The 15367-nt window shown below is 50.5% G+C and overlaps 1 protein-coding gene across 1 annotated transcript in view; it reads left to right on the plus strand.

The window, feature by feature from the left end:
- The window catches only part of RYR1 (ryanodine receptor 1), a 107375-nt gene that overhangs the window by 27202 nt on the left and 64806 nt on the right, over window positions 1–15367 (plus strand). Inside the window, 12 exon segments of the mRNA XM_027617543.2 lie at window positions 820–1214; window positions 2167–2299; window positions 3348–3508; window positions 3955–4120; window positions 5987–6073; window positions 6234–6460; window positions 7682–8294; window positions 10017–10280; window positions 10615–10815; window positions 11146–11257; window positions 12693–12839; window positions 14344–14617. Of these exon segments, the coding sequence (XP_027473344.1) occupies window positions 820–1214; window positions 2167–2299; window positions 3348–3508; window positions 3955–4120; window positions 5987–6073; window positions 6234–6460; window positions 7682–8294; window positions 10017–10280; window positions 10615–10815; window positions 11146–11257; window positions 12693–12839; window positions 14344–14617 (2780 nt within the window).

The following is a 15367-nucleotide window of genomic DNA, read 5'->3' on the forward strand; positions in this document are numbered from 1 at the left end:
CTCTGGTTGTTCATGGAGTCTCCAGAAAGCCTCTGAGAGGCTGTCTTTGGAGCACCGAGGCCAGGCATCTGTCCTCTGTCAGCTCCTGCCTCTTGTTTAGGCTAGGTTGGGACATTTCCCTCATCAGAATCCCTCACTGTCTTTGAGAGGGTGGTGACTGAATGGGCACCAAGGGGGCTCCTGGGTGGGTGGGTGGGCCTTGGTCAACTTGGTCAAGTTCTATGTCTCCGTCTGGGTGCTGGACACACAGATGGGGTCACTCTAAAACTTTACCGTGTTGTGCATTATGACACGTGCATTTTTCTGAATGTTATATTTCCATATAAGCAAATTTAGCAAAAGTTCATCTGGGGGGGGCCTTTACAAAACTCTGGCCCTTCTGGCCTATTCTCCCAGAGAGTCTCCCCAAGACACCAGGAGGGCAGGGCCTTTGTTCTGCTCACTGATGTGTTCCCAGCACTGGGGAATGGTGCCTGGCACATAGTAGGGTCTCAGGAAGTATTTGTGGAATGGATGGATGGGTGGATGACTTCGTCTGGATTGAGGCCTGTGTGTAGATATGTTCAGAACGTTCCCCCAAGTGATTCCAGAGTCTGGCCAGGGCTGCCACTGTACAAGGTGCCCAGAGATCAGCAGAGGGCTGAGCATACCCTACAGCCATGCTGTGTGTCCCGCAGGGAGCCCATCCACTCAGAGGAGTGAGTCTTTGGCTAATTCTCACACAGGTGCTCTAAGGCCTCATGGTGGCTCCTTGTGGACCGGGTTTAGGACCAGTGGCCTAGCCTGCCTGCCTGGCTCAGTCTTCCTGCTCCCCCTTAGGTGGCCCGTGTGGACGGCACCGTGGACACGCCGCCCTGCCTGCGCCTGAGCCACCGCACCTGGGGCTCCCAGAACAGTCTGGTGGAGATGCTCTTCCTCCGGCTCAGCCTTCCAGTCCAGTTCCACCAGCACTTCCGGTGCACCGCAGGGGCCACCCCCCTGGCATCCCCCGGCCTGCAGCCCCCTGCTGAGGATGAGGCCCGGGCAGCGGAACCCGATCCTGACTACGAAAACCTGCGGCGCTCAGCGGGGCGCTGGGGTGAGGCTGAGGGGGGCAAAGAAGGAAATGCCAAGGAGGGGGCACTCGGGGGCAATGCCCAGGCTGGGGTGGAGGCCCAGCCCATCAGGGTGGAGAATGAGAAGGATGCTACCACAGAGAAGAACAAGAAGAGAGGGTGAGTTGAGGGTAGGGCCGGGGTGGGGTTTGGGAACCCCAATTAGGCACCCCACTTCAATAACATGAGAAATCCCATTGTGTCCCTCAGTGGCCCCATATATGCTTAACATTCTGGAGTCAGAATCCTGAGGGAGCCCATCATGCCTCAAGTGAACCCCATTATCTCCTGGGATGCTCTCATTTCCCAGAGAATAGTTAGGGTATCCCACTATATCTATGGAGAACTCTGCTATCCTTGGGGTACCTGGTAAGTCCCAAAGCATTTCACCCAGTGGACTTTATTATCCATGGACACTAAAGTGGACAGACACTAAAGTGTCTTGGGAGTGTTGACTATACCCCAAGGTATCCCAGTGGACACTGCTGGTCTTCTAAATTGGGGTCATTTCTGTGTCTCAAATGTGCCCCCCCAAAAGCTAACTTCAAAGGAGACCCTCAACAGGCATTAAACCTGACTTGAAACTAAATGTGCTTTCCCCTACTATCACAGTGGTTTTCAGTGGGATGTAGTTCTGTGTCTCTTGGCGGATCTTTGGAAATGGTGGATGATTTTGGTTATCACAGTTTGTTGGGATGGTGGTGATGCTACTGGGGGACTCCAGGAATTCTACAGGCTTTTGGTGTACAAGACAGTACCACACAATGAAGGGTTGTCCTTTCCCAAATGCCTTTAGCACCCATATGAGAAATGCTGACTTAGGGGGACCACTGTATGCCCCAAAGGGAACCTCCATGTTCCCAGAGGCACCTTTAAATTTGGGCATCTGCAAGCACAGAGCACAGCATCTCCAGAATGGATAATGGTGACTCAGTTGGCAATTTTATCCCTCTAGAGGCGGGGACTTGGGTATTAGAAATGGGATGTGGGGGTCATGAATGTTGTGGTGGAGAGGGCTGGGGGCTGGGCTTGAGAGCTGGTTCTCACAGTAGCCTCTCCTCCCCATCACCAGGTTCTTATTCAAGGCCAAGAAGGCCGCCATGATGACCCAACCACCAGCCACTCCCACTCTGCCCCGACTCCCTCGAGAGGTCGTGCCCGCTGACAACCGTGATGACCCTGAGATCATCCTCAATACCACCACGGTGGGAATCTAGGACCCTCAACTCTGAGACCCCTCAGATTTCCAAATTTCATGCTGCAATCCCCTTGTAATCCCCTTACTGGGGACACCCCAATATACACTGAAGACCACAAAATAGAGCACACACTGATTTAGTCGTTTGAACCTCTAAATCCATATACCTAGAGGGACTAAAAATTGCAGGAACACAATGAAGCTATAAGGCACACTGATAAAACTCCCAGGGATCCAGAATCCAGAGGAAATACCAATACAGACTTGAGACCTCATATTTGTGTTCACCCATATAAACTCAATACCCCCAAATTTAATAGCTATTCTAGTATATTCTTGGGAACCAACATTCACAATTACCCCAGTAGAGTTTGGGGATTTCCCAAATCTGAAATGTTTTCTTTTTTTTTTTAAAGATTTTATTTATTTATTTGAGAGAGAGAGAGCATGAGAGAGAGCATGAGAGGGAAGAGGGTCAGAGGGAGAAGCAGACTCCCTGCTGAGCAGGGAGCCCGATGCGGGACTCGATCCCGGGACTCCAGGATCATGACCTGAGCCGAAGGCAGTTGCTTAACCAACTGAGCCACCCAGGCGCCCTGAAATGTTTTCTGAGACAGCCTTGTGGTTAGGATTATGGGGCTACCTGGGTGCCAAGTGGGTAAGTCACTTCTGCTCAATGCCTTCTCCTTTATGGAAGTTTTATGGTTTTCCCATCAGTAAAATGGGGATACAAATTGTACCCACTTGGTGGTGATTAAGTTAATTAATTTGTGAACTATTTGTCAACTATTATTTATTAATAACTCTCTAATTTGGAGAGGGACCCAAATTCGGGGGTATCACAAATAGTCCCAAGAGGATTCCCAAATCTAAAAATATATCAGTAGACACAGAAATAGAGGGGCATAGACCCCGGGGTGTGTGTGTCTCAAATCCAGTAATTTCTTGAACTCCCAGAGGACACTGTGAATCCAGAGAGACCAACTTAGAGTTCCAGGGAAGCCCTGTGTCACGCACCTTCTGGACTGACCATTGGTCCCCTTTTGCCTCTCTAGTACTATTACTCTGTGAGGGTCTTCGCTGGCCAGGAACCCAGCTGTGTGTGGGTGGGCTGGGTCACCCCTGACTACCATCAGCACGACATGAACTTCGACCTTAGCAAGGTCCGGGCAGTGACGGTGACCATGGGGGACGAACAAGGCAACGTCCACAGCAGGTGAGCAAAGAGGCTGGGACCGTGGAAGGTGAGGGGTCAGCGCTGGGCACCTGGCTCTCCCCAGGCTTGCCCCAGAAGCCTTCCTCCCCCTCTTCTTCTCCTCTTCTCTCCCTGTTTACTTTCCTGCTCTGGGTTTTTCCTCCTCTTCTGTTTCTGTTTGGTCTTTTCCATTTTCTCTTCCTTCATCTCATGCTCCCCTTTCTACATTACCTCCTGTCTCTGTTCTCTCTTCCTGCTCCCCTTCCCTCTCTTCCTCCCAGAACCCCCAGCCAACTTCTAAGAACTCTCGCTCTGAGGGGCTTGGGGTTTCGGCACTCGGGTCTGCAGATGGGGGTCTGGGGGTGGAGCTCGGAGGTCCTGGTAATCTGGGAGTTTGGGGAAGGATGCCCAGGGTCCAGAGCACCTTGGCTGAGGAGCCATGCACTGACTGCTCCTGTTTCCTCCAGCCTCAAGTGCAGCAACTGCTACATGGTGTGGGGCGGGGACTTCGTGAGCTCCGGGCACCAGGGCCGGATCAGCCACACAGACCTCATCATTGGCTGCCTGGTGGACTTGGCCACTGGCCTGATGACATTTACTGCCAATGGGAAAGAGAGCAACACCTTTTTCCAGGTGAGCCCAGCTTAGCAATAGTGTCCTCATGTCCCAGAATGCTGGGAAGACCCTTCCAGACCGCCTCTGAGGACAGACCCCAGAGAAGGCCAGGCCTTGGGAAGGCCCTGGGAGACCACCTAGTTAACCATTCACTGAACTGACACCCAGAAAGGAGGAGACAGAGCACTGCCTTGACCTTGGAGAGGGGTCCATAGTCCCTCTTAGGCCTGCTGACACCAATCGCCAACTTTTTGCCAATCAGGGAACACCCTAGGACGAGTCCTCGGGTGGGCTTTTCCTTTTCAACATTTCCTGTTGCAACACTTATTTTATTTATTATGAAAGATTTCAAACATACAACAAAATCAAAGGAATTGTACAGTGAACGCCCATATGCCCACTACCAAGAACCTACCACCCTTCACGTATTCATCCACTTATCCATCCATTAATCCATCTAATTTGGATTTTATAAAACTTTATTTTAAATGGAGAATTTCAAAAATATGCAAAAATGGAATAGCGTACTGGACCTCCATGTCCCCACTCTCCAGCTTCAACTGTTACCCACTTGCAGCTGATCTTGTGTCATCTTTTTTTTTAATAAAGATTTTACTTTATTTATTTATTTGAGAGAGAGAGAGTGCAAGAGAGCACAAGAGGGGGTGAGGTCAGAGGGAGAAGCAGACTCCCCACCGGGCAGGGAACCCCACGTGGGACTCAATCCTGGGACTCCGGGATCATGATCCGAGCTGAAGGCAGTCGCCCAACCTACTGAGCCACCCAGGTGCCCTGATCTTGTGTCATCTTTACCCTTTATACCCGCCTTCACTTCCACACCCACTGGATGATTTTGAAGGAGACCCCAGATATCATATGGTTTCATCTCTTTTCAGTGTGTATCTCTACAAAAGTAAGGATTCTTTTAAAAAGCATAACCACTATACCACTCGTATAAAAAACCCCTAGTAATTCCTACTTAATTAATCCAGTCCGTGTTCACATTTCTCTGGTTGTCTCAAAAAGTCTTTTTCCCGTTTGTTCATTTGAATTGGAATCCAAATAAGGTCATGTATTTTAGTTAGTTGCTATGCCCCTCAAGTCTCTCATATGTAGATTTCCCTTCCGTGTCTGTCTTCTTCTCTGAAGTGTGTTTGTTGAAGAAACCAGGCTGTCTGTTCTGGAAAGCTTTGCTTCTCAAAGTGTGGTCCCCAGATCAGCAGGATCTGCATCACCTGGGGGCTTGTTAGAAATGAGGAATCTCAGGCTTCCCCCTAGACCTGCCCAGTGAGAATCCGAAATTTAATCCTGGGGGATTCGTGTGTCTACCACCATCTGAAGAGTGCTAGCCTGGCTTCTCAGTCTGCATCTGGCTGATGCATCCCCGTGGTGTTGTTTTAACATTTTCCTCTGTCCCCTGTATTTTCTGTCAACCGGCAAACGGGTCCACAGGTGTGGTTAGATTCAGGTTTGGCAAGACTGCTTCACAGATGATGGTGTTTGTGGTGATGGAGGCTGGGTGGGTTCCACTGCAGAGATCAGAGGGGCTGGCGGGAAAGTGCAGTCAGAAGATCTTCCTGGGTTTTGATGAATGAGTCTTGGGAGAGAAATGGAAATGGTACCAGGTGGAGGGCATGAAATGCACAATGACCCAGAAGATAATGTTGCCCCTGGGGGAGGTGGAGGAGGTTGGCCTGTCTGGATCAGAGGTGGTGCAGCCCACAAGCAACCTCGGGGTCCCTGCGGCATTTTCAGTGCCTGAGGTTGGATCTGTAAACACCAGCAGGATCAGGCTGGGGCAGTCAACCCCAGAGTTCAGGATCCAGAGTCAATGTCACCTCTAGTTCACCCTCTTCCTCACCCTGGCGTTTTCTTCCTTGCCAGGTGGAGCCCAACACGAAGCTGTTTCCTGCCGTCTTTGTCCTGCCCACCCACCAGAACGTCATCCAGTTTGAGTTGGGGAAGCAGAAGGTAAGAGTGCAGTGATGGGTCAGGCTGAGGCGGTAGGTGCGGGAGGTCAGGCTGCCAGAGTGGCTGAAAAGTGGGGCAATCCGGGAGGTCTCCCTGGAAGCAGAGTGGCAGGACAGAGAGGGCTGGGAATCCTGACCAGAGCACACCTCTGTGCCCCTAGAACATCATGCCGCTGTCGGCTGCCATGTTTCTGAGTGAACGCAAGAACCCGGCCCCGCAGTGCCCGCCTCGGTTAGAGGTGCAGATGCTGATGCCCGTCTCGTGGAGCCGTATGCCCAACCACTTCCTGCAGGTGGAGACACGGCGTGCAGGCGACCGGCTTGGCTGGGCCGTGCAGTGCCAGGAGCCGCTGACCATGATGGCTTTGCACATCCCTGAGGAGAACCGGTCAGGGCCAGCCCAGGCTTGTGGGGGTGGGATGGGTATTGCAAGTCCTCTGGGGCCTGGAACCCTCTCAGTGCCCCCCTCCACCAGTACCCCAGGACTCCAGCCAACACCCCAGTAGGCCCCAGATCTACCTCAGGGGACCCTGACTCTCAGCTCGGGCATCCTCAGATAAGACTCCGGGGGACTCCAGACCCACCTCAGAGGGCTTTAGGCCCATCATAGTGGACCACAGACTCATATCCAGGGACCCCAGACCTACCCCACAGGGCTCCAAGCCCATTTCAAGGAGCCCAGATCCACACTGAGGAGCCACACGAACTCCAGGAGCCTCAAGTGCACCTCAGAAGGACATGGACATTACTCACAGAGGCCCGGATGCACCCCAGGGTGTCTTGGGCACACGCAGGGAGACTCTGGATGTATCACATGGAAATCTCAAACCCAGTCCAGGGGACCGAGACACACCCAGAGTAGAGCGGTGTTCACATGTATGGCAGGAATGCTCTCAGGTACCTTGAACAGACTCCAATCCCAGACACCCCGGGAGGCTCTGATATGTTGCATCTTTCCTTTATTCATTCAACAGATAGCTCTGAGCTCTTCCTATGTGACCAGCAGCATTCTAGGCTGGAAACACCAAACCCGTGTGGACAGACATTCTAGCAATGCTCATGTATAACTCAGGGGGCTCAGACTTGCCCAAGGGGACTCAGACCCATCTCTGGGAGTCCCAGATACACGCACTCACTTACTTTATCAATCTCTCCATCTATTTAACAAGCATTTATTGAGCACTTACTATGTGCTAAGTCCCGTTGAGGTGCTGGGAATATAGCAAAAAAAAAAAAAAAAAAAAGTGCCCCAAAGGCAGAAATGTCCTGCCCTGGTGGGGTTTACATTCTAGTCGTATTCAAACATAGCCAGGTTACTCAGTGAGCCTGCCAGAGGGAGGTTCAGTCCCAATTTGAGGTCACCAGATCTCCTCCATGTACTCTCAGATACCCCAGAGTACCAGACCACCCCAGGGATCCCAGAAACATCCCAAGGAGCCCCCAGACCACCTCGGGGACGTCCAGAACTTTTAAAAGACTCCTAGACCCAGCTCCGCAGACCTCACAGAACCTTGACCCAGCAGGACACTGGGAGTTGACACTCACCTTAGCATTTCTTTGCCTCTCTGTGGTCTGTCCCTGTCTGTGGCCCATGTCCTGTCCGCCGCAGCTGCATGGACATTCTGGAGCTGTCGGAGCGCCTGGACCTGCAGCGGTTCCACTCTCACACCCTCCGCCTCTACCGCGCGGTGTGCGCGCTGGGCAACAACCGCGTGGCGCATGCTCTGTGCAGCCACGTGGACCAGGCGCAGCTGCTGCATGCCCTGGAGGACGCGCACCTGCCCGGCCCGCTGCGGGCCGGCTACTACGACCTCCTCATCAGCATCCACCTCGAAAGTGCCTGCCGCAGCCGCCGCTCCATGCTCTCTGAGTACATCGTGCCCCTCACGGAGGAGACCCGCGCCATCACTCTCTTCCCACCTGGAAAAAGTGCAGAAAATGGCCCCCGCCACCATGGCCTGCCCGGCGTTGGCGTCACCACCTCGCTGCGGCCTCCACACCATTTCTCCCCGCCCTGTTTCGTGGCTGCCCTGCCAGCTGCTGGCGTGGCGGAAGCTCGGGCGCGCCTCAGCCCCAGCATCCCTCTGGAGGCGCTGCGGGATAAAGCGCTGAGAATGCTGGGGGAGGCTGTGCGAGGTGGTGGGCAGCACGCACGTGACCCTGTCGGGGGCTCTGTGGAGTTCCAGTTTGTGCCCGTGCTCAAGCTCGTGTCCACCCTGCTGGTAATGGTTTCCTCCTGCTTCCCTCTGTCCCATTCTTCTTCCACATTGCAAATCATCCATCAATCCCCCTCTCATTTATGCATCTAAACCACCCATTCACCTCTCCATCCTCCACCTTTCAATTTATCCTTCTATCATCTACTCTCTTTCGTTCACTTTTCCTCCCATCCATTCATCTGTCGCCTATTAATCTGTTTATTAATCTTTTCTCCCTTCTTTCCATTCACCCATCCAAACAACCATCATTCATCTATCCTCTACCCGTCTATTCAAACATACCCCCATCTTCCTCTCCACAAGTCCATCCATTTATTTATCCTTCCATTCTCTGCCCACATATCCATCCATCCGTCCATCCATCCATCCATGTATCCATCTATCCAACTTTCAATCCAGTTGTCCGTTCATCCTTGCATTTACTCATACATCAGTATATCTACTGTTCCATCTATTCATTTATCCACCTAGCCATTTATTTATTAATCTCTTTCCTTTCATACATCCAATTATCATCCTCCTTCCACCTGTGCATACATTCATCCACATATCCATCCATCCACCCATCTACAGGTTCATCTGTTCCTTCATCTTCCACCTGCCTGTCTGTCCACCAATGCATCTCTCAATCCATATATATATACACCTATCCACCTACCCACAAATCCATCCAACTAGCTACACCCATTCATCTACCCACCATACACTCATTCTTCATCCTTTATTGCATGTATCTTTTCATTCATTCACATACTCATCTAATGTCTCATCCATATATCCATCCATCCATCCATCCAAATTTTCATGTGCACACCTATCCACCCATCCATCATCCAGCCATCCCACCCCACCCCCTGGCTATTTACCCATTTATCTATTTACCCATCCACTCATTTACATCCACCTACCCACCTATCCATACATTATATATTCTGTCATTCATCCACCCACCTCTTCCTCTACCTTTACCTTCATCTCTCCAACCATTATCTGCCTACCAATTTCTCTCCCCTTCATACCTCTACTGTTTTTTTTTTAAAGATTTTTTTATTTATTTATTTGAGAGAGACTGAGAGATAGAGAGCACGAGAGGGAAGAGGGTCAGAGGGAGAAGCAGACTCCCTGCTGAGCAGGGAGCCCGATGCGGGACTCGATCCCGGGACTCCAGGATCATGACCTGAGCCGAAGGCAGTCTCCCAACCAACCGAGCCACCCAGGCGCCCCATACCTCTACTGTTTCATCTATTAATTCAGCCACACAGTTCTCCCCCGACCCCCATGTATCCATCTCTCTTTCCCCACTGTTTTTCCCTTTCATCTACCTGCTCTCCCTCCATCTGTTAGCATCTTCATTATGTTTACTGAGGGCTAGCATATACTGGGAGCTATGAGAGCATCCCATCAGGGTAGGGTGTGTCCTGTTCCAGAGTTACATGTGCTCAACCTTAGGAGAAAGGACATTTACTAGTGAAGGGAGAGGTGCTCACGTTTGGCTGTGTGGTCTGGGCCAGGTTAGGTGGTATACAGGGTGTGGATCTGGGGGGATCTTAAGGAAGATGAATAGCAGGGCGGGGGATGCCATTTCTTTGTGTAGGAGGAATCATACCTAGCCCATGTAGGAATGCATCTGACATGTGCAGGAGAAGCAGATCTGGGGAGTGAGGCTGGGATGTTGATTTGGAGGTCTTGTGGGCCACAGTGAAGGACCCAGGCTTTGTCCTGTAGGTGATGGGCATCTTTGCCGATGAGGATGTGAAACAGATCTTGAAGATGATTGAACCTGAAGTATTCACTGAGGAAGAAGAGGAAGAGGAAGAGGAGGAAGACGAAGAGGAAGATGAAGAGGAGAAAGAGGAGGATGAGGAGGAAGAGGCACAGGAGAAAGAAGATGAGGAAAAAGAGGAAGAGGAGACAGCGGAAGGGGAAAAAGAAGAAGACTTGGAGGAAGGGCTGCTCCAGATGAAGCTGCCAGAATCTGTGAAGTTACAGGTGGGCTGATTCTTCCTGCTCTCCAGCCTCCCCCCATCGGGGCTGGGAGACACAGGATCTGGTGGGGCATGAGTCTGGACTTGGTCCCAAGGAAGTGGGGAGCTGTGGAAGTGCCACAGACGATTGGAGTGCTGCTGGCTTCAGATGATCTCTCTGGTTGCCATGGGGCACGTGGATAGGAGAGAGAAGACCGTGGAGAAGGCTGGCTTAAGGATCCAGGCAGGAAACGATGGTGGCAGATAGGGCAGGGCCATGGAGAGGGGAGAAGAAGCAAGAAAAGTTTCAAGGATGGTCTCATCACCATCATTCCTACTGCATGGCTGTCCTCCCACAGATGTGCCACCTGCTGGAGTATTTCTGTGACCAAGAGCTGCAGCACCGTGTGGAATCCCTAGCAGCCTTTGCGGAGCGCTATGTGGACAGGCTCCAGGCCAACCAGCGGGACCGCTATGGCCTCCTCATGAAAGCCTTCACCATGTCTGCAGCTGAGACTGCCCGACGTACTCGCGAGTTCCGCTCCCCACCCCAGGAGCAGGTACTCTGACCCTTGACCCCAGCTGGCCTTACTGTCTAAGCCCCAACTTTAACCTCTCCCCCTACTGATGGTACTATACCTTTAAACTCATGCTTGACCTCTGACCCTATTGATACAATTATTTCTTACTCTTCTACTTCTCTCTGAACCAGTCTTACCTCTTAGTCACTTCAGACGGACACTGACTCCTTTCAAACCTCTAGTCTCTCAGATAGTGTTTACCAGCTCATGACCTTAAGCGGGGACTCACAATTCAATCTTTGATCCTTGACCTCAGAGTTTCTGCTCTTGGGCCTCTGACCCTCATTCTAACTTTTGACCTTCTTCTAGATAAACATGCTATTGCAATTCAAAGATGGTGAGGATGAGGAAGATTGTCCTCTCCCTGAAGAGGTCCGACAGGATTTGCTCGAATTTCATCAAGACTTGCTGGCACATTGTGGTAAGAGAGATCATCCATCTCCCAAACTTTCTCTCGAGACCTCTCCTGAAGTTTCCCTAAGATTTCCTGATCTTAAATATGTACAGTATTGGTGCAATGTAACTTCTGGTTGAGTGAATGAATACGTGAATGAATGAATGAATGAACAGGCATATTAGTGAACAGACAGAGGATGAGTGGAAGGATAAGTTTGCATGGGTATTTGAGTGGGTTATACAGGGATGGATGGCTCTAGGCAAGTGAATGATGAGTGTGTAAATTGGTGGATAGAGAGATGAATGAATAAAGAAATGGGTGAAGAGATGTCTGGGTGGATGGGTGGATATATGGGTAATTGAAACTTGGATGGAGAGATGGTTGGGTGGCTTGAGGGATGAATGGATAACCTCCATTGTTTCTGATAATAAGTCAGTTAATAATCTTGCTAAGATTCTTTTATATGTTATGAGTGGTTTTTCTCTAGCTTTCAAGTTTTCTGTTTGCCTTTCCTTTGAAACAGTTGGGTACCATGTATCTAGGTATGGTGCTCTCTGATTTTATCTTACTTGGAGTTTGTTAACTTTCTTGGATGTTGTAGATTAATATATTACATCAAATTTGGGACTTGTGGGCTATTATTCTCCAAGTATTTTCCCTGCCATTTCTCACCTCTCTTTCTGGGACTCGCACTATGCATATATTTATATACTTGATGGTATCCCACAGGCTCTGAGGCTCTGTTAGTTTTTCTTCATTCTTTTTTTTAAAATATTTTATTTATTTATTTTGACAGAGAGAGAGAGAGAGAGAGAGAGACAGTGAGAGAGAGACAGTGAGAGAGGGAACACAAGCAGGGGGAGTGGGAGAGGGAGAAGCAGGCTTCCCGCGGAGCAGGGAGCCCGATGCGGGGCTCGATCCCAGGACCCTGGGATCATGACCTGAGCCGAAGGCAGATGCTTAACGACTGAGCCACCCAGGCGCCCCTCTTCATTCTTTTTTGCTCTTCAGACTGGATAACCTCTGTTGTCCTACCTTCAAGTTCACTGATTCTTTCTCCCACCAGCTCAAATATGCTGTTGTACCCCTCTAGTGATTTTTAAATTTCAGTTATTGTACTTTTCAGCCCCAGAATTTCTATATGGTTATTTTTTATATGATCCACCTCTTTATTAATATTCTCTATTTGGGGAGTCATTGTCACCATACTTCTCTTTAACACTTTTGACATGCTTTCCTTTAGTTCTTTGGACCTATTTACAATAGTTAGTTTAAAAGACATTTAAAATTCTTCGAAGGATGAATAAATGAACAAACATATGAACATATGGAGAAATAAACAAAAAACCCAAGAATGCACACCTAAATGAGGAATGAATGAACCAATGAATGAAGAAGTGAATGAGGAGAAGAATAAGCACGCAGACGAATGACACCTTCTCCCTTTGACCAACTCCAGGAATTCAGCTGGAGGGGGAGGAGGAGGAACCAGAGGAAGAGGCCACCCTGGGCAGCCGCCTGATGAGCCTGTTGGAGAAAGTACGGCTGGTGAAGAAGAAGGAGGGGAAACCCGAGGAGGAACCACCTGCTGAGGAGAGCAAACCCCGTGAGGACTGGGGCCTTTGGGGAGGGGACAGGGGTGGGGCAGGCAGCCCTGTACTTGGAGAGCCTCTAGGTCCAAGATAGGCCATGAGGAGTAGGGCAAGGGAGCGGTAGGTTAATGAGAGAGGAGGAGTGGGGGGGTGGGGTGAGAGAAGAGGCCTACTGGAAGTGTGGCCCAAGTGTGGGGGCCGCACGGTACGTGTGTTGGACCAGCATCCATGTGGCCTTCCAGAGCAGAGACGTACATCCCGCCTTGAGATGGTGGCAGCTTCTCTACCACCATGGCTTCTGTGTCCTCAGGGCTTGTCTTTGGTTTCCTCTTTTTTTTTTTTTTTTTTGGTGAAATGATTACTACGCTGAGGGATTAGAAAAGCAGTTCTGATAAATGTTGGGCCAATGGGCCATTATGCAAAATGTATTTTAGCTCCATCCAACAAGGACAGAGTCCCTGATGTTGGTACAGGGTTTATTCTACAACATTCAAGAAATGGTTATTGGGCCAGCTCTGGGCCAGGCACTGTTGGCAGGGCTGGGGAATACTGTAGGGGGAAAGAGTCAAAATCTCTACCTTCCAGGAGTTTATAATATTATAACAGATACACATATACATATTCCATAATGTCAGGTGGCCATGGGTGCTAAGGAGAAAAATAAAGCTGAGTGACAGAACAGAGAAGGGGTGGAGGTGGAGGGGTCAGAGTGGGGGAGTGAGGTACGCAAAGATCTGGGGAGGATAATTGGTACAAAAGGAATAGCCGGTGCAAAGACCCTGAGGCAGGAACGTGCTTGGTGTGTTTAGAGGCCAGTGTGGATGGAGCAGAGTGAGCAAGGGGAGAGGGGCAGGAGATGAGTCAGAAGGGACAGGGCCAGATTGCGTAGCACTGGAAGGTCATGAATTGACACCATCGTTCAGTGCCAGTGCATGGAGGTTTCTCTTAACCCTGAGACATGTGAGACATCTGTGCTTTCTCCCAGAAATCCTGGGGAGGAGAAGGGTTGGGAGAGAAAGAGAGACAGAGAAAGAAATGGACACGGGATGTAGGAGAGATGAGTCCCAGGGAGATGTCCAGGGAAAATAAAACAGTTCATTTTGATATCATTTCCAAATGATACTGAAGGCCACAGGTTCTCCTTGTGTCTGTTGTCTCTAGATGAAAAATCAGCAGTATTTTTACAGACCAAGTGGAATTATGACTTGTGCCTTCAAAGGTGAATTACATATTTCAAAGGTGCTTATAATGTTACTCTGGTATTTTGAAGTGATACAATTTCTTTTTCCTCTTGAAACCTTTAGGGGGCCCTTGCTGTCTGGGTATTAGGGTGAAGAGAACAGGGAAGCTCTTAGGGCAATAAAAAAAAAAAATCTTCCAGAATCTGCCCACTCCTGGCAGATGGAGAGTTGGGGAGATTAGTAACTGAAACGCCCTCTGGAAAGCGGGGCCCTTTCTGCATTGTTCGGGCTCAAGGCCCCAACCTGGCAGTGTTCTGATGCTTATGTCCCTTCCCAGAGTCATTGCAGGAGCTGGTGTCCCACACAGTGGTGCGCTGGGCTCAAGAGGACTTTGTGCAGAGCCCCGAGCTCGTACGGGCCATGTTCAGCCTCCTGCACCGGCAGTACGACGGGCTTGGGGAGCTGCTGCGTGCCCTACCCCGGGCATACACCATCTCACCGTTATCCATGGAGGACACCATGAGCTTGCTTGAGTGCCTTGGCCAGATCCGGTCCCTGCTTATCGTGCAGATGGGTCCCCAGGAGGAAAACCTTATGATCCAGAGCATTGGGTGAGGCCCTGCCCCCTCCCTGGATTTCGCACATCCTCCAGGAAGGAGGGGGGGCCCTCCTAGCTCCAGCTTGTCCCCCTGGCTCATGTCCCCTGGATGCAATAATGTCTCCTTCATCCACTTCATCCACTCCTGCCCCATCCTTGGGGTGATATATTTCTCCCAGTAGCTAGCCCATCTCCCTAGCTAATGTCCCCTCCCCTCCCTTCTTCCATCCAACCCCCGGGGTAACAGCTCTTACTCACCTGTGACTCTTGGCACAAGATTTACCCTCTTTGAGCTTCAGTGTTCATCTCTAAATTGGAGAAGAGCCATGCCTACCTCATAGCTCATGCTATTGATAATGGTAATGATAGTATTGAGCACTCACTCAGTGTCGAGTGCCTCATTCATTCACTCAGCAAGCATTCATTGAGCACCTACTCTGTGCCAGGCCCTTTCTAGGCACTTGGGGAATACAACGTGCAACGTGGTAAGGATCTCTGCCCTGGGGGAGCCCACCTTGGATCCGTGCGTCAGTTTCCTTTTCTATAAAATAGGGATAATTATAGTTCCTGCCTTCCAGCGTGGACATAAAGATTGAATGAGCCCAAATCTGTAAAGGGGGATGGTGCCAGGCATGAAGGAAGAGCTCAGTAAATGTTGACTGTTATCCCAGTGGTGGTGACAGCTCTCCCAAGGGCCCAGGGGCTCTCGCTGCACTTGGGCCCCACCTGGCCCCTGGCGACCCCGTGTACTCTACCTGTTCAC

The sequence above is a fragment of the Zalophus californianus genome, chromosome 17 (assembly GCF_009762305.2).
Source record: "Zalophus californianus isolate mZalCal1 chromosome 17, mZalCal1.pri.v2, whole genome shotgun sequence".
NCBI classification, from domain to species: domain Eukaryota; kingdom Metazoa; phylum Chordata; class Mammalia; order Carnivora; family Otariidae; genus Zalophus; species Zalophus californianus.